The 22,573-nt window shown below is 55.5% G+C and overlaps 9 protein-coding genes across 9 annotated transcripts; 3 read left to right on the plus strand and 6 right to left on the minus strand.

Moving 5' to 3' along the window:
• Positions 1-374: 374 nt before the first annotated feature.
• On the minus strand, positions 375-2,122 carry BU26DRAFT_571552 (uncharacterized protein; the record flags this gene model as incomplete). The annotated part of the gene is made up of 2 exons (XM_033834151.1): positions 375-493; positions 595-2,122. The coding sequence occupies 2 exons, from the start codon at positions 2,120-2,122 to the stop codon at positions 375-377; spliced, it is 1,647 nt and encodes a 548-aa protein (XP_033676810.1).
• A 1,713-nt stretch (positions 2,123-3,835) lies between these two features.
• BU26DRAFT_511211 (uncharacterized protein) lies at positions 3,836-7,171 on the minus strand (the record flags this gene model as incomplete). The annotated part of the gene is made up of 2 exons (XM_033827277.1): positions 3,836-6,409; positions 7,157-7,171. 2 exons carry the CDS (start codon positions 7,169-7,171, stop codon positions 3,836-3,838), a joined length of 2,589 nt encoding a protein of 862 aa, XP_033676811.1.
• A 739-nt stretch (positions 7,172-7,910) lies between these two features.
• On the minus strand, positions 7,911-9,421 carry BU26DRAFT_544325 (phosphotransferase enzyme family protein-like protein; the record flags this gene model as incomplete). Its single annotated transcript, XM_033831732.1, has 4 exons — positions 7,911-8,250; positions 8,338-8,706; positions 8,755-9,156; positions 9,245-9,421. The coding sequence occupies 4 exons, from the start codon at positions 9,419-9,421 to the stop codon at positions 8,071-8,073; spliced, it is 1,128 nt and encodes a 375-aa protein (XP_033676812.1). The 3' UTR covers positions 7,911-8,070.
• A 317-nt stretch (positions 9,422-9,738) lies between these two features.
• BU26DRAFT_170732 (uncharacterized protein) lies at positions 9,739-11,639 on the plus strand. Its single transcript, XM_033820270.1, has 2 exons — positions 9,739-10,276; positions 10,328-11,639. Exons 1-2 carry the CDS (start codon positions 9,833-9,835, stop codon positions 11,429-11,431), a joined length of 1,548 nt encoding a protein of 515 aa, XP_033676813.1. The 5' UTR covers positions 9,739-9,832; the 3' UTR covers positions 11,432-11,639.
• Positions 11,640-11,759: 120 nt separating this feature from the next.
• Positions 11,760-12,545, plus strand: BU26DRAFT_571555 (uncharacterized protein; the record flags this gene model as incomplete). Its single annotated transcript, XM_033834152.1, has 4 exons — positions 11,760-11,891; positions 11,937-12,119; positions 12,196-12,271; positions 12,325-12,545. 4 exons carry the CDS (start codon positions 11,760-11,762, stop codon positions 12,543-12,545), a joined length of 612 nt encoding a protein of 203 aa, XP_033676814.1.
• A 428-nt stretch (positions 12,546-12,973) lies between these two features.
• Positions 12,974-13,823, minus strand: BU26DRAFT_524955 (uncharacterized protein). Its single transcript, XM_033830390.1, has one exon. It carries the CDS (start codon positions 13,769-13,771, stop codon positions 13,028-13,030), a length of 744 nt encoding a protein of 247 aa, XP_033676815.1. The 5' UTR covers positions 13,772-13,823; the 3' UTR covers positions 12,974-13,027.
• Positions 13,824-14,387: 564 nt separating this feature from the next.
• On the minus strand, positions 14,388-17,368 carry BU26DRAFT_571557 (carbohydrate-binding module family 18 protein; the record flags this gene model as incomplete). The annotated part of the gene is made up of 4 exons (XM_033834153.1): positions 14,388-14,995; positions 15,051-16,308; positions 16,355-16,813; positions 16,937-17,368. The coding sequence occupies 4 exons, from the start codon at positions 17,366-17,368 to the stop codon at positions 14,388-14,390; spliced, it is 2,757 nt and encodes a 918-aa protein (XP_033676816.1).
• A 1,196-nt stretch (positions 17,369-18,564) lies between these two features.
• BU26DRAFT_170761 (uncharacterized protein) lies at positions 18,565-19,303 on the minus strand. The gene has a single exon (XM_033820271.1). It carries the CDS (start codon positions 19,223-19,225, stop codon positions 18,680-18,682), a length of 546 nt encoding a protein of 181 aa, XP_033676817.1. The 5' UTR covers positions 19,226-19,303; the 3' UTR covers positions 18,565-18,679.
• Positions 19,304-19,442: 139 nt separating this feature from the next.
• On the plus strand, positions 19,443-22,463 carry BU26DRAFT_544329 (MFS general substrate transporter). Its single transcript, XM_033831733.1, has 5 exons — positions 19,443-19,934; positions 19,990-20,517; positions 20,564-20,774; positions 20,823-21,970; positions 22,024-22,463. Exons 1-5 carry the CDS (start codon positions 19,775-19,777, stop codon positions 22,209-22,211), a joined length of 2,235 nt encoding a protein of 744 aa, XP_033676818.1. The 5' UTR covers positions 19,443-19,774; the 3' UTR covers positions 22,212-22,463.
• Positions 22,464-22,573: the final 110 nt, after the last annotated feature.

The following is a 22,573-nucleotide window of genomic DNA, read 5'->3' on the forward strand; positions in this document are numbered from 1 at the left end:
GTTGAATTGACTGGTCGAAGGCTAAGCTTAAAGAGGGATTTGCGAGATGAGGAGGAGATGGGGTTTCGTTGGGTTGGATGTGTTTGAGTCGAGAAGGCTTTTGATTGACAATGGATCGTCGAGCTTCATTCCTAGGTATCCGGCGGTCAGGACTTAGCGACGATACGGTACTGTCGCTGGCTGTTCTGGAAGAGCTTCGCACGCAGTCCTCGGAATCGGTATCGACCAAACCGAGATCCTTCAACCACGCCACAGCTCGACGAGGGAGCGCTTTCTCGAGCAACTGCGCGTCAAATGGTCTTCCATCCGAGCGAACTTCCACCCCAGAAGGCACCATCCTTATGAACACAGACACCTCCTACTATCTTCCTCCCTCATTCCCCTCTCCTCTTCCTCAGCACCTCCATCGCCTCCTTAACCTCCTGCTCAAACCCATTCCCCATATTACACACCCCATCCGGCAGCAACCACACAAACCGCACAACGACTGTTCCTACACCAAGTCAGCTTCCATCACCATCCCACCTATCTCTCCGCTCCCGCATCACCAGCCCAGAAAACCGCGCCACACACAAAAGAAAAAGCCAAACATACCTGCATCCCTCACCACAAACACCGCATCCTCCCCCTTCTCCTCCTCAACCACAACCTCACACCCCAACAGCACCTTAACCCCCTCCTCCGCATCGCCCTCCCCGCTCTCCCGCCATCGACTCCCCCGCCAAGCTTGCACCTCATGACTATAACACAGACTTGTCGTACTGTCCCTCGCGAGATAGATGCCCTTCCCCGAACTCCGGCCGTGCGCCTGATACAGCGTCCCACTCATGTTGCGCAGGCCCTGGCTGAGGATGAGCGGCAGCCGGCTGGGGTGCGTGCCGTGGAAGACGGTGAGGCGCGTGTGCGCGGGACGGCGGCAGTGCGTGGCGAAGAGGGATTCTTTGTGGGGCGGCTGGCGGGTTACGAGGAAAGTCGCCGGGAGGAAGGGCGTGCAGGGGATGGTGGGGAAGGAGAAGTGGATGCGGGGTGCTTCCAGGGGGCCGGGATGGCACATGGAGTTATGCGGGAGTAGGGAGAGGTGGGCGAAGGGCGAGAGGAGGATGTAAGTTAAGAGGGCGCGTTGTGTCAATGGCAGCGTTGCGAGGAAGTGCTGCGCAGTCGGAAAGCTCTCCGCCGGCCTTGCCGTCTCCTCGCTCGTCGGCGACACGCCGCCATCCTCTCCTCCCCTCCTCGCATCCAGCGCAAACAAAGGCCCCAAGTCCATCGCATCCACCACCCTCCGGAGAATACACCGCTTCACCGGACACTCGCCCGGAAGCAGCCTCAACCCGCTATTCGTGCTCCTCTTCCTCGTCTTTCTGTACGTCCACAGTTCCTCCAGGGAGCCCACGCACAGGAGCAAGAAATCCACAACCGTCGGTTCGGCGAGGAGCAGATCTAGGCCCGAGTTTACGGCTACGCCGCGGCGCAGGATGGGGGCGCAGGAGGCTTCGCAGGTAGACTTGAGGAGCTGGTGGAGCGTGTGGTTTTTCTTGTTCGTCGAGTTGGGGTGCTGAGATGCGTGTTTGTGGAGGCGTTTTGGACCGGAATAGCGTGGGGTGGACGGGGAGAGCGAGTCTGGGAGTTGGAAGAGAGGGGTCGGGGCTTGCGAGACTTTGGGGAGTGTGGACGTTGACGGAGATGTTGTCGTGAGGGCGTGCTTGGAGACGGTGGCACTGTCCTTTCGGTCTTCGGGGAGAGGTTTTGCGGTTGTAAGAGGAGGAGAGGAAGACGTATTGACCTGGACGAGACCGCCTTTATCGACTTCGCAAGTCCCCAAACGATCTGTCTCAATCCGGTCTGGAGGCATAGCAACAACCGCCGGGCCGTAGATTCGCCTGTGATACGGCAACCCAAACGGCGCCCTCGGTTGGACGAGTTCAAAAGCCGTCCTAGGACTCCTCTCGTGTCCATCCAGTGCGTCCGTCGACAAAGCAGCAGTCTCGGTTCGGTCAGTGGGAGTTCCGATTCCCGCGCCGTCCTTTCGGACTATGGTGAAAGGCAGAGCGTTCGGAGGACGAAACGGAGGCGGAGGCGAGCTGCGGAGCGTGAGATGCTGCAGGGCTGCGTGGTGTTGTGCCATCCTGCCACCGACTCGCTGCGTATCGGTCGTCGATGGGATGGGGGTGTTTTCCCACACTGAAGGTACAATGAGTCGTTTAGTCCAGCTCAGATGCAATTTCGTTCGCAAGTTCAAGTCAAGTCAAGTCAAACCAGTCAGACGTCCTTCCCACGGCTAGAACTGGTTCGACGCCCGACAGACCGGACGATCCACTCAACGGTTGCCTTCCCAATCTCAACAAACAAACAACACTTCCAACAACGCAAGCAAAGCCGAGGAGGTACCATTTAAATCAAATCAATCTCTGAAAAGCAGACCTCTGGTACATCAAAAGCGGTCTGTACCATTCATTCTATGTTCCGCTCCCCGCAATGTGAGTGCCTAAACGCAAGGGCGCACGGGGCTTGATGATAATGAAGGCGCTCGCATCTGTGGCGCCAGGCAGCCACAAGTGCAAATACGCATATCCTTGTGCAGCACGAGTCTTCCCAAACGTCCAATTGATACTGGCGGAAGGCTGGAACCTTTCAGAGATACGAGTTGTGACAGCCAGGCAGCTCCAGGCGCAGATGCGCACAAGCATTGGGCGTTGATACCGCTCGCGTTGCCACGGTACTACTACTCTCCTTCAAGCGGAAGCCGGGGAAGAACATTACACCGGATGACGGATTTAGGTTCAGCGCTGTATCACGTTGTCTTCTGGTCGGCAGTGCCCGTGTCGATGCATGCAAAAACGAGAACCTGCTAATAGAACGGAATAAGACGTCGAACATGCTCTAGGCAGCTGTGATCTCAGCATCAGTCTTGCAATCTACGACCAACTTCACATAGCATCTTAAGAATCGAGCCGAATATCCTTTTATTTAGCTCTACCCTAACAGCATTGCAGCTCAAACACACAATGCCCAATTACGCTGCCCGTCCGTGCCCATCGCCCGGTTGCCCCATTCTTCCTAGTCCAATGCCCGCCAAACACCACGCTGTCTGTTGAAGTGCTACTAATACAGGGTAAAATATCCGAAATCAAATGCTGGAAGAGACAAAAGAAAAAGTTTTGTTCCATCGCGAATCGAGACAGAAATATTGAACATGGACGCTTGGTCCACCGCCAGAACGCACAAGATGTGGCCCCACAATCGATTTTGAATCTTGTGATAGGACGTAGGGGGTCGAAAGGCGGTCGAAGGAAGCGCCAATGCCGTATCCGAGTACGACCGTATCGAATGGGAAAGGAGAAAATGTTGTAGGGGATATGAGCGCGGAAAGAAAAGGTATATTAACCCGCCGTGATCCTCTTCGCGCGGGCAAAAGATATGCATACGATAAGTATATGCAGAAATAAACGATGCCGAGATGCACGACCGAAAGACCAAGGTTGCAAGTATGCTACAGCAAAGCTGGGCGGAAGCACGTAGGCTACGCGATCGGCTGAACGGGGATAGACTGCACAGGCAAGTATCGGTCTGGTGCGGTTGCACGTGGCGGAGAGGTAGGGAGTTGAAAGGGGGCGTATTCGTGCGGATGCGACGTCGAGGGGGGAGGGCGTGTTTTTTAGGAACTCGTCGGTCCCGAAACCGTTCTCAGGCCTGGGAAACAAAGTATTAGTCTAAAAAGTGACGAAGTCGACATAGCAAAACACGAGCGATCTATCGTCCGCCGATCGAGGCACCCGGAACTCTATGCAAACCCTATAGCATGCCCCATCCAATTGCTTGCGCTCTTTTGCCAAATTCTTCAGTATCTCCCTCGGCTCGCCTGGCTTGCTCTGCTGGGTGATGTCCGACTCCTCTCATCCTCTTCCATCACATCGCTCAATCTTGTCGGGTGGTGATGCCTCATACCCATCCACTCACTGCCATAGCCAGCTCCGCTATAATCAGGCGTATCCGACGTGGTGTATTGCCCCTGATATGAGGGTCCGGCAGTGGACGTGGTAGCATATCTGCTCGGATCCGTCGCTGCGGTACCGTAGCGCTGCAAATGCTCTAGTTCTCGACGGCGATCCTCTTGCACGTCATACTCGTCTGAATCGCGTTCGCGCAGTGACCGGAAAGGTACACGGTGGCCAGATGCATCGAGGATGTAGTTGCCAAACTCGTCGATGGCATACTCCTCTTCACCTTCGGAGGTATCTTCCCCATGCGTGGTCACATAAGACCCCTCGTCTTCTGGAATGCTTGTGGCAGTTTCTTGGTGTAGATAGGCTTCCGGCTGGTGATAGAACGCTTCCGGCGCTGAGGTAGTGGCCAGAGTGGGAGGCTGCTGCGCGCTTGTGGTTCGATGGTGAGGATGCAATGGAGCGGGCACTTGAGATTGCTCTGAAGGCCGAGAGGATCCACCTTGGCGGGATGATGAAGCTGCGGCACCTGATGGTACATAGGTTCCTTGAGCGAGAGAAGGCACATCAGGCTCATGGCGAAGGGGAGCAGTGTGTCGGGATGCCTCGGTGAAGGGGTCTGTATCAGTTGGCGACTGTCCTTCCTCGTAAGAGTAGTGCTGTTCGATGCCTTGACCTCCACTAGGCCCTGCACCGTATGCCTCTTCCCCACCATGCGTGCGATGTGACACACTGCCATGCCTGCCCATCCCTTGCGCCATAGGAACCACTTGCACGCCACCTATTACTGTAGGCTGGCCCTCACGTAGTGAGAAAGTGCGATCGCGCTCTTCTTGCTCGCGTCGTCCTAGCTCTTCCCAAGCCCGTCTCGCCTCCTCTTTAGATATCTGCAGTTCACGTTTCATTTCCTGAACCACGCGTTCGGCGTTCTTCTTTTCCGTAGCCATTCGCTCCATGTTGGCTACGGCTTCGGCACGCGCCTCTCGCTCTACCCTGAGCGAATGCTCTAATTGGGCTTCCCGCTCTTGCGCTCGCTCCTGCTCCTGGCGATGCTCGTAAAACCATCGTTGAAACTTGCGTTCTGACGAGGCTCGTAGTCGTTGCAGCTCGACAACAGCGTGGAACAAGTTTGCACCAGCTGCTGACAGATCCGTAATCTGGCGCGACATTTGCTGGGCCAGCGGTTCTCGGCGAACTTCATCGGTATTCTGCTCCAGCCGCCGTATCCAGTAGGAAGTGAGCCCCTCCCAATGTGAAGAGAGAGTCTCCCATCGCTCGAATGCATGCGGAAATGTGGAGGTTGTCGACTGGCGCGGTTGTGCTGTTGACGGCCCGGCACCTGATGGGGGAGGCGGCGGAGGAGCTGTTGAGGGACCTGCTTGTGATGAACCGGCGGGAGCAGAAGGACGCCGTGTATGCTGCGTGGGTGGTGGTCGTCGAGAATCGCTTGGCGGCACAGCACCAGCCTGATACGCAGGGACAGGGCGGGGCTGTTGCTGTGATTGTGAGCTCGCCCGCGGTCTGCCATATTGTGTGCCCGCGGTCGGGTCTTGTGCTTGACTTGATATCGGAGGGACCGGTGCAGCTGATGCCGGCACGACCCTCTCCGGTTGCCGCGCCGCTCCTCCTGCAGATGGATACTGGGTGTATTGGGGATCGCCGGGTCTTAGAGTAGACTGAGGCTGCCTCTGAGCTCCTGATTCGGTGGTCGTAGGGGCGCCAGCAACGCCAGCAGCTTGGGCTCTTCTCTCTGCGCTCCGCCGCCGTTGTTCCTCCTCGGCCTTGCGTTGCTGCTCCTCTGCCTCAGTCTGCTGTCGCCGAGCTGCTTCGCGTTCACGGCGCTGATTCATGATCATCTGCGGCGTTCGAATGTTTGAGCGGTCAGATTGGCTAACAGGGACAGGCCCCGCGGCGGTGCGCGCACCGCCATTGGCGGCCCGGCCGTTGCCGCCTGTTAGATCTGACATCGACGCGTTTTCTTCAGCCAGATCTGGTGTGAAGGGATACGGCAGGCGTATTGCTTCTTCGAGGACGAAGCGGATGGCAGACGCGGTCCGGCGCGAGATGCGGAGAGCGGGATGGGGGGCGAAGAGGTCGGGATTTCGCGATTGGGCGGCTGCGCTTGGGCGGGAGCTCGATTGCGAGTGCTCTGCGAAGCGTACGGAGCGTTGTGGCTGTGGTGGTGGTGCAGAGTCTAGCGACGCGGACCTTAACCTGGGGCGCGGATCCTCGAAATTGGGCGTGCGCCGTAGACTGTATGCCGCGCTTCCAGAGGAGCTTGATGCTCGCGAGTAATTATGCTGTGCCCGAAAGAACTCCGCAGCCTGCTGCTGGCGTTGCTGCAACGATGTCGTGTAGGGTTCGTGAACGTGCCGGTCGTGATCGTGGTTCTCGTCAGCGGATTGCGGCGTAGATTGCTGCAGGTTGAGCCCTGAGGAGCCCGGAGACGTCAATTTGACGGGCCCGAACTGCTACGCGCAATTGAGCACCGCCAGGCGTGGGCGACGTCCACCGGTGGTGGTTGTGGGTTGGCGTGGATATCCGCGTCGGGCGGGTGGGCGCGCAGCACTGAGACTAGTGGGATCGCTCGAGGAATGTTGCAATGCCTGATGGGTACTCTGTTAGGGGGGAGATAACGGCAGGGGAGCAGTGCCATCACTGCGTGCGAGGTCGAGGGCGGTGGTTGGGGAGGCTGGTGGTGATGGTGAAGGGTAATTCGGGGGCTGGGAGAGCACGACTACAACATACCCCTACGCAAGCAGGAAAAGCAGCGCGATTCGATGCATGCTTCACCGACTCTTCCCAACGACTCCCATATGGCGCGATTCGCCCAATGCGCCTGCGTGTGGCCGCGCCGTGCGCTGTCGTCGCGGCGACAAGGCGAGCCGTCACCTCTCCCTTTCGCTCTGGTCAGCCACAGCGGCTGTGCTCGGGCGGCGACGGTCCCTGCAGGGCAGGCGAAGGACGAGCGATGCCAATTGACAGATGGTCAGCGCGAGGGCATGGCTAGACGCGCGGCGAGGGAGGTTTGTTGATGTCTCGGACGCGGTATAGGTCTGTCTGTCGCGCGGCCGCCAGAAGATCGTGTGCTAGCTGAGCGCACCGTAGATCGCCCAATTGCTCGTGCGGCGGCAAGATGCGCGTCGAAAACGCAGGCGACCGAATGTGCGCGAAGCTGGCAGGCGAGAAGTGTGGTCGAGGACTCTCTGCCAACTCACAGTGCAGCAACCCATGTCATAGCCGAAGCCCGGGCAGGCCAAGGCAGGCGCGCCGTCGAGGCGTCACGACGGCCGGCGGACGGGCGCGCAGAGGAGACTCGGGCAGGGCAGAAGACATGGCGGGAGAGACAATCCACGGACGTTGCGTCTGCATCTCCCAGGCTCGAGGTAAGGCGGTCGACGGCCCTGGTTACCCGCCGATGAGACAATGCTCTTGCCATGACCGACCTTCTCGCCTCTCGCCAGATGCCGTCGACCAATCACGCTTCACGACGCCCCTCTCCACGCATCGCTCCTTCCCGGGGCGTGGCGCCGGCGTCGTGACTTCCCTTCTTGCCACCGCACCCCAAACATCTCGGAGATTTCTGCGGACGAGCTACGGTTGCCCACGTTTGGCTTCCCCTGCGCCACAACCCCGCGCAATCGTGATATACGCGAGTGAGGCGACTGTGCCACCTCAGGCTAATCAATAGGCGTATTCGTTGGCGAACATATCTATCACCACGACACGTGTACTAAGCCCTGCTCTCGCGGGGTGGAAATCTCCGGACATAACGACCCGCGTAGCAGCCACCCTGGAGGCCTCCGCAGGTGCGTACAATGGCACGTATAGCAAGCAATTATATCAGTATGGTGAGTCCCGAGATCCAGAGCATTCCCGACCGCAAGAGGTCTTGATACCAGGGTATTAAACTAGAAGAGGCGAGTATGGCACTTGAGGCTGAATATCTCTATAGTTGATCATTGACAAACACGTGCATTCCACAAACAGAATGTCCTTCTCCACCGGACGACCCTCAATAACATACCTTTGAACAGTTCATGTGGTGTGGCGGCAGCCTATGATGATGCTAGGCGATTGCAGGATGGAAAACTTACCTCAGATGACGAACGGTACAATGCTACCAAACTCCTTAAAGAAACTTCGTGCAATCGCTGTCATTTGCCTTCGACTGCTTCATCTTCATCTGGACGAACGGCTCCAACCCTACACGCGCCTCCTCGTCCAGCCACTCAACACCAGCGCCACCCTCCTTCAAGCAGTTGTCAAAGAGGACGTCAACGTCGAACGGCTTCCGTGCCGCGTAGTTAAACTAGAACCGCTTCGAGCGCCACGATTCACGCATAAGACAAGAAAGCGGCTTTTCGCCAGGTGGCGGCGTCCCCCTTGCTCTTTCAACCCGTTGCATTGCTTGCAGGAACTGCTCCAAACGGGGCTCGAAGGCCGCTACGAATTCCTCTATGGTGTGACCTCGGAAAAGATACGAGTCCGGCCCCGCTAGCAGTAACCACCACGGCGGCTTGTGCGAGAACTGGGCTGGTATGGTATTTGTAAACTCGAGATTAAGCACGGCGGTGATGCGGAGCGTCTTCGGGTCCACGAGTATGTTCTGGGGGCGGAAGTCGTCGCAGAAGAGTTTAAAAGGCCTGTAGTCGTCGTCGATGTAGTCGTCGTCGATGTAGTACTTGTTGACCAGCTGTGCAAACAAATGACGAGCAATATACCGCTCCCGAGCATTCTCTGCGTTGGTGGAGAGGTTGCGCTGGGTCTAAAGATGGGTTATGTGTTCGCGTATGAGGGACCTAAAGTAGTCAACTAAAGATTTAAACGGAGCGGTAGGGAATTTATCGATAGGGTAGAAGGCGGTAGTTGCCAACTCGTTCATGCTGTAGGTTAGAGGTCTTCTAGTAACAGACCATGCGTTTGACGCAGGGTCCTTTAAGATGGCTCCGATGTGGTCGAAATTGAATTGGAAGAGCTGAAGCATGATATCGGCGATTTGATCGAAGATAATGTCTAGTGTTCGTCTATCGATATTTGGGTTCAAGTAGAGCCTCTGTCGATTGGCGGGGTCCTTTAGGATATTAGACAAGTGAACTCTCTTAACAAAATCCGAGATAATGAACGGTCCAAACTTCTGCGGACTGTTCTCTGTTAACACCCAGCTTATTAGTCGTGGGACAGGAATCGTAGTCTGCTCGTGAAGGAATTTGAGGATCTGTCACGATCTTTTCCTCGCGGAAAGTGGTGTGTCCCAGCCCTGGAAACCGAATAATGGCATCCGGGCCACCATCGTCGAACGTGACCTGGAGACAGAAATTGAAGGAGCCCTCAAACCAGTTAATAAACTCTCTAGCCTCGTCCCCTTGCCGACGACTGGCGACAAATGCAGCAATTTCGTCTCTTGCGCCGAGAACCTGATTTTTCCACTCTTCCCACTGATCGTCACCGGTTTTCTCGGCTATCTCGTCAAAAATAGTCATTTCTACAGTGGCGTTGGGTCAATTGGTGGGATGTTTAAGTGGATGTTTGGGTGGGATACGAAAAGATTCCAGTCTCTCACGGTGTGGAGTTCTCCGGATAGAACGACGCGCGCAACAGCTATCCTGGAGGCCCTCGCGGGTGCGTACAATAGACAAGCTAATCTTACTTATACGGCGAGCCCTTAGATCCGGAGAATTCCCTACTGCAAGAGCCAGTCTCGTCCCCTGAAGTTTAAGCGAAGTTTAAGCGATTCCGCAGCCCGCGGGCGCGTCTTTTTTGCCAAGGTTTGCATTCCCGGCCGCGTCCGTGACGATCCCACCGGACTCTTTCCACGAACATTACCTCCTTTGCGGCCAAAACTCTTACCCATTAATCGCACTTCTTGCTTTTTTCGAATTTCTTTCAGCTCTATGCCGGCTACACTAGATCTTCTTCACAGGCAGATCGACTTCGAGTCAGCGGTCCGCCACGAATCGAACATATTGAGGAAGCTTACTTACGTGCCCGAGACCCGTAAGGTCTATGCTTATCTTTTCGAGCATACCGATGACATTCAGGCTCTCACTGCACACCATCTGGGAGTGAACCGAGCACAATGCGTCGTATCGCATTGGGAGGAGTGGATTCGTGGAAGCTTCAACGTCTGCATTCCTGTTGTGGTGGAAGGCCAGAATGGACAGCCAAACAGAACAGTGCTTATGAGGTGTCCAATGGCTTATAGACTGGGTAAAGATATTGGCAGCGTAGATGAGAAGATCGGTTGTGAAGTGGCTACATATGCTTGGATGCAAGACAACTGCCCGGAGATCAAAATACCTGACTTGTTGGGCTTTGGGTTTTCTGATGGCCGCAATGTAAGCTTTGCTGAGCTTCTAGAAGTATTCAAGAGCTGACATTCGGTGTAGTTCACTCATATGGCACACCGTCCCCTCTACGTACGAATCCTGCGCTTGCTTCGCCGCTGCCTCTGCACCATCCTCGGTTTTCCCGTTCCATCGCGATACGTCTGCCATTCAAGTGCGCATTCGTTGAATACTGGACATCTGCTTCTACAACGGATCGAAGCAAGCGACGGAGAAATGTTGTCTACATCTTGGAAGGAACACATTGGGGATCCCGTGCGGAGAGCAAATTTATTCAAAGGTCTTGCGCACGTTACCCTCTCCTTAGCCCGCGTACCTCTACCACGGATTGGATCATTCACATTCCGCGACGATGGAACCATAGCACTCTCAAACCGGCCGCTCACATCAACCCTTGCTATCATGGAAAGCTATGGGACTCCAAGAGCAATCGAACTGAATACAACATATGCGTCTGTCGAGCCGTACATCTCTGATCTTCTCGATTACCATGACCGCCGCTTCCTGAATCAGCCCAATGCCATCTTCAATCACGTTGATGGCCAAAGACAGATGGCCCAAAAGATCTTATTAAGGGCAATTGGCCATCATTTCCTCCCTCGGGACCTTCGAAATGGACCATATGCGCTCCGTCTAACTGACCTCCATCAAAGTAACATTTTCGTCGACGAGATGTGGCGCGTTACATGTCTTATTGATCTGGAATGGGTATGCTCGCTTCCGATGGACATGATTGGCGCTCCGTACTGGTTGTCGGGACTCGGTATCGACGAAATCCACGGCGAGGCACTAGAGACTTACGACAGTCTTCGCCAGGAATATATGCACATTTTCAGGGAAGAAGAGGAAGCGCTACAGAGACCGCAATCCTCTTTACGTCTTTCAGAACTCATGCAGTCTGCGTGGACGGATGGAAGATACTGGTACTATTCGTGTCTGACGTCTTTCAATGCCATGTATACAATCTTCCCCCACATATTGGCGAAGTTCCATCTCTCTGACCTCTCTAATGACGCTGCGGGCGCACTCTCTCAATTCTGGGATCCAGATTCAGAGAAGGCTCTAGCAAAGAAGCTGATGGACAAGGAGAAGTACGATGAGGAGTTGCGAGCAAAGTTTGGCGAGCCCCCTAAGAGCAACCTTTGAAAGGCGAAGCTGTCAGTGGAATGGCAGACGAGTTGGATGAAGGGAGGACAACCTGTCGATATACAGGAGACTGCCACCTTCATGAATTTCTTTGACTGGATGAAGAGAACACAACTAGGAAGAAGGAGCTGGCTTCATGGGACGAGTACTGGAGACGACTCTGTCAATACTTCACGCTCTTCGCTCGCTGTTCGTTGCACGATGACGTTATGTAGCAGATGAGGCGGGTATGTCTTTCTCTGAAGCTAACAGCGAGGCAGTTCCTTGAGCACATCTTCCTGGTTGAACGCCTAGAGAACAAGGTCACGAGACGCGAGGGAGAGAGCACATGACGCTCGAGGATTACGATATGTTCAAGCAATACCACTGGAAATCTTCCTTCTACTTCCGTGACGGCAACATGTTTGTGCAGCACGATGTCGTCATGCAATGGTCCTCCATTTCCGGAAGCAGACCAGGCGTCAGACTACCGGAGGATACCTCATCTGACAACGCTAAGAGCTAGAAATGCGGCGATACATTCGAGAGCGATATCCCAAAGTACGTCTCTGTCGACGACACGCCGAAAACTGTTTGTTGGGAGGACATTGAGCTCTTTTTCCTCCGAGATCCGCAAAGTTCCAGAGACGTCCTGTGCGCGATCATCAACTTCAGGAAGACCGGAAGGAAGGCCGGAAGGACCGGACGGGTAAGTACAGACTGTAGCTGCACATTAATGCTTGATTTGGAGAGTGGCACTCGCTTACATGCCGAACAGGACGAAGTTCTTCATGCACTGGGATTCCCAGCTGGCATACTGCCCGATCCTACGTATTGTTGCTCTGGCGTTTCGCGATAATGGTAAGATGTTTCCTTCAGAACGTCGTTACTTAATGAAAGCTCACAAGTTATAGCGTTTGAAAACGAGAGGTTAACGCCGAACCTTCTCTGGCGGCTTCGAGTCCCTTCACGTCTGCCAAATCGGCCAATCCCATGGAAAAAGGAGATCCAAGGATTCGCACCCATGTCTCTACCGGGAGCATACCGAGCTCGGCAAGCGGCTGCAGAGGATGAAAACCATGAAGAAGGATTACTGTACTATGAGACGATGCTAGCCATGGAGATCGACAAGTAGATCGATAGGCTTTTGAAACACCCGGATGGAGACGCTCTAGATGGGGAGGACGAATACGATGATTGGAATTTTCCGACCGCCGAGTTCATGTTTCCAGAGCGGATCCGTATCGTAGAGGCCTTTTACGGCGACAATCCCGAGGCGCTAGATGGCGAAGCAGCGCTGTTGACGCGGATCAAAGTCACCGAGGACATGGTAACTTTCCGTAAGCTTTCGGGGCCAAGCCGTCGCGCTCTGACTTCGAGGATGGCTACATGGACTGGGCCACACGCATGGAGTGTGCAAAGGGCGCCACAACTCTTCCTCCACTCTTCACTACCAACGACACGTTTGATCCCTGTTTGCAGCGAAGGGAGATGCAGGAATGGACTTCATAGGGCAACCCCTCAAGTCACTGCGTGCAGGAAGTTGGGATGGAGACACCGACATGGGGCCAGTACAGCATTTGTCATTTAGGCTCCTCAACCAGATTCTCCCACCCGTCAAGCATCAATACTACCAATTAACTCATCCAGCCCACCATAGTCGTCATACGCACTACGATACGTCTCCACGTCCAAAAACCACCGCTGACACTCCGGAGTGAAGTACCCTGAATGTTCCAGATCGAAAATACATATGAGTTTGAGCGTGACAGGATCCATCATGATGTTATGAAGCACCAAGTCGCCAAAAACAAACACATACTTCTGAGAGTCCGCCGTCTTCGCCTCCCACCTCGTCCGCTTGTCACGCTCCAGGAGAAAAGCCGGCGGGATGACGATGCCCTGCAGTCCCATTGTGTTGGACCGGAGTTTGCTGAGCTCGGGAAGAACAACGTCCTGGATGAAGGCTGCAGCATTGCTCTTCGCGGTAGCCATGCAATCACCGCAATAGCCTCCCTTGTTGTGCTTAAGGCCCGATGGCATCCGGCACGTGTTCCCAACTTCGCTGAGCTTAATGCCGTGGACTCGCTCCGTCTGCAGAAATATGGATCCGTCCGGGTTCTCGCCCCAGTCGAGCAGCCTGGGCACCGGAATGCTCGTGTGGGACGAAATCAGCTGCAGCGCATTAATTTCGTTTCTGATGCGCTCTCTGTTGAAGGGTCGACTGGGGAGGTAGCTGTTCCCGAAGAAATCGACCTTCCATTTAGGATTGAGCGAGGTTTTTTTGAAGGTCGTGGGGGTGAGCTCATGGCGCACAAAGTCTGACTGCTCGACTTCAAAGTCGGCGGCGCCGAAGGCCATGGCTTGAGTGATGGTGTTGGGAGGAGCGGAAAAGAGGGGAATGGAATGGAAATGGTGTCCGGGCCCAAAGCAAAAGCTCGGTAGGCTCCTTTTAACCCGACATGCTCTACCCGGATGTCCGTTTTAGGACCTACTCTATTCCTAAATAGGCTTAGATATGCAGGGACGTGGTCGGATCCATCATTTAGGATTTAGCTCGTTCGGGGTCTAACTGGATCCGGCTCATGAGATCTATGACCCCAGCCTCTCGCACCGCGAACCTCATCTTCAAGATGAAGCCCTGCTACCACTGCAAGAACACTCTCAATGAGTCCACCAATCTCTGCAAGATTTGCACCAACGCTACCGGCAAGAATGTCAAAGCCTTCGAAACTTGCGACGACCCCGGTTGCAGCGAGCGAGGAGCTGCCCATACGCCGTTGCCGAGGGCCTCGTGGCAGTAACAATTTTCTCTTTGGCTCATTGGATGTTCGAGTTCGGGATTGGAGGGGAGGATGCATGACTGACTTTGGGCAAATTGACGTTATACATAACTTCAACATTTTAATCGAATCAGAAAAAAACAATACACACACTTCCCTCACAAAATCCACCCCTTACATCATGCACCCCATCCCTACAAAGCTAACAAACCCGCCACCACCACCGCTGCCACAGCGCTAAGCCCAACGCTCATCCTGCTCGCCGCGCCCTCAAACGGCAGCGGCGTAGCCGTATATCCTCCAGTGCTGCCCGCCGTCCCGCTCGGCACATACACACCAGTCGTAGCATTATACACAGGCGCCGGCGTATACGCGGGAACCGGCACCTTCGACAGCGTAATAACCTCCGTGACGCCCTTCGTAACCGTGTACTCCTGCGGCGCCTCTCCCTCAGGGACATAGGCGGGCGCAGAAGGAGCGGGCGACGGCGTAGACGACGCGGGCACGGGCGTCACGGTGATGTAGACGTAGCTCTCGATGGTGCTGGTGGCGGTCTCCTCGGGCGCCTCAGGGGTGTATTCCGCGGGCGTCGGGTGAGGGGTGGGGATGGGCTTGGTGAGAGTAACGGTGACGGTCTTGGGGCCGCAGACGCTGCAGACGGTCACGGTTGTGGTCCAGCCCTCGGGGACTTCGCCGTAGGGCTTGGGCGTCGGCGTTGCGCAGACGGGGCAGACGGTGTAGGTCTTGGTCATCGTTGTGGTGATGGTGGTGTAGCCGGTGGAGCAGATGTCGACGTATGTGGCTGGGGGAGAATTAGCACTTTAATTCAGTGTACTTGGGAAGGGAGTTCTGCGTACATGTTTCCGTCACGGTAGTGGTGTAATCTGGCACGTGAGAGCTATGATAAGCGGGCTTGCTGGTCGTTAATGGCTTGGCTGAGTATCCCTTGGAAGAGCTCGAAGCGGGATAGACAGGAGGATATCCAGGAGTAGAAGAGGAAGTAGCATAGCCCTTCGGCGAAGTCGAGCAAGGCGTCTTGGTAGAGCTTGAGGCAGGGTACACTGAATAGCCAGAGGAGCTAGAAGAACCATAGCCGGCAGGGGTTGAGGAAGAGACATAGCCAGCAGGAGTCGAAGAGCTTGGCGTGTAGATGTCGTAGGATGCCGAAGGGCTAGAGGTAGAGTAGGCGCCTAGGGTAGTTGAGCACGGCGTAGTGGTGTTGTAGTAACCAGGCGTAGATGAGGTAGAGGACGAGACATTGTACGTCGGGTACGAGCTGGAGGAATCGGTAGGATAGACCGTGGACGAGGTAGTATCAGTCGGGTAGATGATGCTCGAAGTCTCGGTTGGGTAAGGAATAGAGGTCGAGTTCTCTCCGTAGGTAGGGTACGGGACGGATGACCAAGACGAGGAGGTATCGGTCGGGTAGACGGTGCTTGAGCTAGTCTCGGTAGGGTACGGAACCGAAGACGAGGAAGAGCTGCTGGTGGAGGACTCAGTGGAAGACACCGTGGACGATGAAGCGGTCGATGAGGTCGAAGACACCTCGGAGCTGGTGCTGGACACTTCGGAGCTGGTGCTGGATATTTCGGAGCTGGTGCTGGAAACAGCTGAGCTGGTGCTAGAAACCATGGACGAGCTGCTGCTGCTGCTTGAAATACCACACTTTCCGAAGCCCTCCTGACAGCCAGTACCGCAATGGTCAGCAGAGCTTCCGCACCAGCCATAGGGGCTGCAACAGTCACCCGCGTTGGCTCCGATGCAAGTGTAACCAGTAACGCCGCCGCATGTGCCGTCTGGGGTCACCGCGGTGGCAGTGGGGACCACGGTGCTGGAAGTCGAAGAGGCAATGCTGCTAGTAGACGAAGCGACCGTAGAGGAGGCCGAAGAGCTAGGGCAGGTTTCGCTGACATATTCTCCGTTGAGGATGTCCTTGATCCACGTAGAGTAGCCCTTGGAGCAGATGGCGTTGCGAGAAGAGACGGTGGCTTCCCAAAGCATGACTCCGCCGAAAATATCGGAATGCTTCGCGGAGTAGAAGGAGATCAGGTCGTTCGCTTCGGTCGGAGTGAGGTACGAAGTAGGATCGAATGGAGCGCCATTGACTCCGGCGGGCTATTGCTTGTTAGCCATGGCCAGAGAAAATCACCCGAAAACATACCATGCCAAGATAGAGCTTGACGCCCTTATTCAAGGAGTTCGTCTTCAACCAAGCCGCCCAGTCATCAAACGTGAACGTGGTGGACGCAGCGCTCAGTCCATTATAGCCTGCGCGGGTGCTGCACTCAGGCGTATTGTAGAACTGAGCAAAGATGAAATCGAAGTGAGACTTGCTGATAGCCTCTGCCAGTCGCACATCAGGAATGACACACTGAGGGGCGCCAGAGATATAGTAGTCTCCAGATCCGAAGAGGTCGTTCTTGAGCTTCGAGACGAAGTACTCGTAGTTGGCGTACTGATAGTCCGGGAAAGGGGGTGTGACCATGAAGGATTCAATGTCGAGGTCGAAACCGTCCACAGATGCATCGCCGAAGGGGCGCGGCTTTCCGGCATTCTTCCATTCATCGGTCACGGGTCCGAATGCGCCCCACAGGAATTCGGCGAAATACTCGGCCACCTCCTGCGAAGGGAGATAATAATCAGTGGGCCATCCTTCTGAGTGTCAGCTTAATCCACGAAGAACGTAGCATTGCCATGATTACCTCCGCCAAGAGAGAGCAAGACCTTTCTGGTGTTAGCCAACCTTGGAAGCCTTATCAATAGATATAAGCAGACATAGGTTCTTTCCATTAGCCTTGCAGGTGTTGATTCCGGGCTCAATGCTGGGGCAGCTGGACAACAGGCCGCTTAGGGTTCCATTGGGGTAGGCGTAATATTCAGCGCCGCATGCATTTGCTGTGACTTGGTTAGGACATCTTTGAGAAGGATTGGTGACCTTGTACACACCAAAGTTAGTAGCCGGATAGTCGCCAACAGCCTTAGGAAAGCCGTTTACGAAGGCGACATTGACGATGTCGACGCTGTCGTCGCTACACACTTCCGACAAGGTGATCTGGCCGTCTCCTTGGCCCCAGTACACAGCAACGTTGGTGCTTGATGCGGCATTGAAGCCTGCGGAAACGGTCGAGGCAAGAAGGCCGATGGAAGCAGCGACGGTAGCAGATCGAGAGAACATGGTCGTTAGAATTAAGGAATTATTGAACTCTGCAGGATTACGTCAAAGAAGGAGTGAACGGCCAAAGGGCCTATAGCGATCGTGGAAGTGGTTCTCGAACGATGGAACGCAAGCAGAGCTCGCAATTAAGGTACCGACTCAAAAGAGTGACTGGAAGGACTGACAGTCCGACCGTGGAAAGAAACGAGAGCCAAAGGAGTGACTGACAGGACTAAAGGCAGCGAAAGTGAAGGAGAAAAGGGTAGGGGAAATTGCAGCATATTAGCTCCAGGCACCTACGGTACCTGCATAGCGCCCGCAGGGGCTGGATGCAGTTTCTTTCAGCATGAAGCCACTTTTGAAGTCTATAGACGGCAAAGGATGCCGGGTAGCATCGTATCCCGTCAGCTACTTCAGAAAAGCCCAGAAGTCGAGCCACACCATTGGATTAGAGGCTGTTAACTAAGCTCCATTGGGGTTGACCGGTCGCCGGGCGTCAAAACGGTGGTGATGTCTGGAGTCAAGCTTTTGGGTGGCGTTCGTACCATACTCGGGGTGGCTCTGTGATTGGTAGCGGGAGCGCATGAGTCCATCGGTTAGAGCACGGCTCGGTTACATTAGCATTGAAAAGGAAGGACCACGAGCGACAACACCACGCTTTTGGTGTCATTTAAGGCTGACCCGGCCAAGCGGTCAGATTATCCGGCCCGCACATTCTTTTTTTGGCCTCAGGACGTTCGCCGCCTGATGGTTATAGGACTCCAACATTCCCTCGTCCCTTACAGATTGCGGCGTAGGCATTGGCAATTTATGCGCAGTGAGGCGTAGAAACTCCTTCGTGGGTAGATTGCATGCCATAGCAGACCTCCTGAGATGTACGAGATGCTGAGACTTCGGCGTCAGATTCCTCCGCAGTGGCTGGCTGCTTGGGCCTGTCTGAAGGATCGTAGTTTCGAATTTGGAACGGACACGATGCGGGAATTCGAGATGGGATGGAGAAGGATGGCGTCTTGCCTCGGCAAGCTATTGTTTTCCTTGGCAGGGGTAGTTCTAGCTGTCGCTAAGCGGGCGGTTACATCCAGTCGCCCACTGACGATGTAAGCCTGGGTTCTTCGCAGTCACGGGCTGAAAGTCGCTGCTCGAGACCCACGTGCCCAATGCGACCGGCTGCTGGAGATGTTATCGATTGCGCAGAGTATTGACTGAAGGGGGAAGCACTGCGGCGCCTTCAACGAGGAGCGGCTGACAATGTGGATTTAGCGATGAGAAGCGACCAAAACGGAAACAGGCTATGAATCTGGACGGGCTCTCGCGAAAGTTGCGCCATCGTGACTAGTCCAGGGGGTTAAGACGATCCGGCAGTTGCGCTCTCGGAGAAGCGCACACCGCCGTCGAAGATAAAGAGAGGACGTCCCCTCTCAGAGGGCCCGCCATCTTCTGCGGGGCGACACTACATACCTCTGCCCTCTGGCGGGGCTGCGGTGAGGGCGACTTGGTGTCTTCGCGGAGACAATGGATACGGGGGCGGCGTGGGCGGCATTCCCACTCTCTCCACTGCCGCATACAACGGCAATACAACGGCAACGCAACTTCCACGGGTGCGGTGGCCCCTCTGAGCTCGCTCGAGGTGACGTGCAGATAAGATAGAGGCGGTGGTATCGATGGGAGAAGATCGTCGAGAGCGATCGGCAGCTGCACGAACCTGGGTCTTCGGCGGCTCGTGCGCGCCACGCGCTCCAAGGGTCCTCCAACCTCTGGCGCCGTCATGTCCGGTGTGCACTGTGCAGTGCATCTCACCCGGCTATCTCGGAGGGTGCGTGCTTTGGCCACAGTGGAAGCATGTTTGCGGTCACAGGCGGCCCTTGTCGACTGGGTCATGCGGGCGCTCGCTCGGCCGGCGGCATGGCGGTGAGGTGCAGCGGCGCAGATGGAGGCTATCGCTTAGGCCCAGGGTCCATTCATGGCACCTTTGCGAAGCTCTGCTGCATCCTACGCTCGCACATGGCACGCGCTTGAGGCTGGGGTGCACCTCACGGGAACAAATTCAGCGAATAATGGCCCGCCAACCCGCCGGTGCCAAGCGCCGATGATGTCAGCCCCCCATCCAACACTGCGTTTGGGGAAGGCCACCGCACCTCGTCCTGTGCCTCGCGGCGCTCTATCACGCTCAGTGCCCAAGCATGACTTCCGTATCTGCCTTTTCCTACTTATCTGTCTCCGTCGGCCTGCTCTGGTCGCTTCTATTCCACGGGAGTGCCGTTGGATAGACCTTGGGAGGGCTGCCAAATTTCCTGGACCCTGGGGATCCCGCGCTCCACCTCGTCTATCATTACTAGACAAAGGCCCACCTCACGCTCGCGATCCTCTCATCTGCCCATATAAGACTGCCCCGGTGCCCACCACCATCTTTCTAATTCGCGCTCCAACATGGTCTGGTTCAGCAGGTCGAAGAACAAAGAAGACGAAGCAAACACTGCGGAAGACGGCCGCGATGTGTCACCGGACGGCACTCTCACGGAGAAGGAGCGGTACGCGCCCAGGAAGTCGCGTCTGGGCATCCTGAGCGCCGACACCGACGAGGTGCCCGGTGAGTGCTCTCTTGTGTTTGCGCTTCATTGCAGAGCTGACTAGACGCGTCCTAGGCTCTGTGATTCTGCTCTCCGGCGCCACCAAGCGCAACGAGCCCCTCGGTCTGCACCACGCCCACGCCCGCACCTCCGCCTCTTCGCTCCCCTCGCCCTATGGCCCGCCGCGCAGGAGCTTCGAAGCCGGCTCCAGGAGCTCTTCCAGGGCACGCCCCAGGCCGGCCGAGAAGAAGCGCACAAAGGACGGCAGGTTCATCTTGGAACCGCAGCCGGACGACTCTGCAAATGACCCTCTCAATTGGCAGCAGCTGCGCCGAGACGTTGCCTTGATATCGCTGGGCTTCTACTGCATGGTTGGCGGAGGCATGACACCCTTGCTCGCTGCAGCCTTCAACGACATCTCGCAGACCTTCGACGTGTCCGTTCCCCAGGTCGCTTTAACAACGGGACTTTACATGCTAGGCTTGGGCTTTGGCAGCATAGTAGCTTCGCCTACCGCAATCCTGTGGGGCAAGCGGCCGGTCTATCTAGGTGGCATTATCCTTTTCCTGCTCTCCTCCGTATGGTGCGGACGAGCGCAGACATGTAAGCCCTTGCTCTAAACTGGATATCCTCAGCTAATGCTGTGCAGATGCCTCGCTTGTCGTCGCTCGTATCCTCCAAGGCTTCTCCGTCTCGCCTGTGGAATGCTTGCCCTCGGCGACTGTTGCCGAGATTTTCTTCCTCCATGAGCGCGCCTACCGGCTTGGGATCTATACTTTACTATTGCTGGGTGGCAAGAATCTGATTCCCCTCGTCAGCGCTGTTATCGTTCAGGCGATGGGTTGGAGATGGGTATTTTGGTCAGTATTCTCCCATTGTCGTATCCTGTCGTGGCTAATGATCCGTAGGATTGTCGCTATTACTGTTGGCTTCTGCTTTTTCCTCATCTTTTTCTTCGTGCCAGAGACTTTTTGGGATCGCGCGCCGCGACCGAGGGACAGAACACGAACGCGAAGTACCAGCCCCGGGAAACATCACCAGCATCTCCGACTACCGTCGCTGCCGAGGCATCCTCGTACCCCAGGGCAGCATCTGAATCATGAGGACCAAACCGAACCATTGTCTCCTACGGTGCTTACGCCTGCGCCCGACACTCCTAGGCGTCCGCCCAAGGCTTTGAGGGTAGGATTCGCCGACGAACCAGCACGTGAAACACCCAGCAATCCGCAGCTTCATGGACCACCCACCACTACCCCTGATGAGGGACCTGCCCAGGACTACTTCTCACTTGGTCGAAGAGGATCCGACTCAAAAGGCAGCCGTCCGGCCAATTCGGATGGAAAAGACTTCGGTCGCGACCTAGAGAAGCAGACCTCCCTCCCTGCCGATGGACCGACCGGAGTATCCGGAGCGCCTCAGGGGCATGTTAATGGGGATCAGGTGTCAGAACAATTCTCCATCCATTATACGGACTACTACCGCGATGCGCCTCCGAAGTCCTATCGCGAGTCGCTGAAGCCCTGGAATGGCCGCTTAGCCAAAGACAAGTGGCTCCGTGTGGCCGCTCGGCCCTTTATCCTCTTTGCGTATCCTGCGGTGCTCTGGTCGTCGCTTGTCTACTCCCTCGCGGTAGGCTGGCTTATCGTCCTATCAGAGTCCGTATCCCACATCTACCGGACCCGCGAAACTTACAACTTCACAGCCTTGCAAGTCGGCTTGGTCTACGTTTCACCGTTCATCGGCGGGATTCTAGGTACTGCAATCGCCGGAAAGTTTTCCGATATTGTTGTTCGCTTCATGGCTCGCAAGAATGACGGCGTCTACGAACCGGAATTTAGGCTCCTCATGGCTATTCCAATTGCCATCAGCACAGTCATCGGCCTCATGGGGTTTGGATGGAGCGCCGAAGAGAAGGATTCGTGGATCGTGCCAACCATTTTCTTTGGAGTCATCAGCTTCGGATGTTCCCTCGCTTCTACAACGGCGGTCACCTTTGTGGTAGATTCATACAGACAGTACGCCGGCGAGGCATTGGTAACCCTCAACGTCTGCAAGAGTAAGCGGCACCTACTCCTCTCCCCATTCGCTGTCCTGCTGACACATTCGTAGATATCCTTCATGGCTTCGTCTTTTCCCTCTTCTTCACCCACTGGCTCGAGGACAGCGGTCCCAAAAAGACCTTCATCGCCGTCGGCGGCATCCAGATGGGCTGTATGCTCTTCTCGATCCCTATGTACATATATGGCAAGCGTGCTCGGATGTGGACTGTGCGCAACAATCTCATGGAGAAGTTTTAGACGGGAGGATATCAAGGGCTGATATCCATCGATCGCTTATCTAACGACCTCACGACCTTGGGCATGTTCGGGGCGTGTATCCTGGCATTTTCGGCGTTATTGGGTCAGCATCTGAGGAAATTGGCGCTGGGTCTGCTCTTTCCTAAGACATCTGCATTCTAAATTTAGAAGCATAGGTTATGATCTGATGAGCATGCCATAGACGGGCAATAGCATAAGTAGGTTTGCGCAACCAATGAGAATTCTACCATCACGTCTTGGTGAACAACCTTCTTTCGTGCATCGGACGGGGATTCTGTGCGTCTCTCGAGCCCATCGCATTCCAGACTTTCCCGCTTGTTGCTCATCGTCGCCCATCTGCT

Source organism: Trematosphaeria pertusa (genome assembly GCF_010094035.1).
Source record: "Trematosphaeria pertusa strain CBS 122368 unplaced genomic scaffold BU26scaffold_22, whole genome shotgun sequence".
Classification (NCBI taxonomy): domain Eukaryota; kingdom Fungi; phylum Ascomycota; class Dothideomycetes; order Pleosporales; family Trematosphaeriaceae; genus Trematosphaeria; species Trematosphaeria pertusa.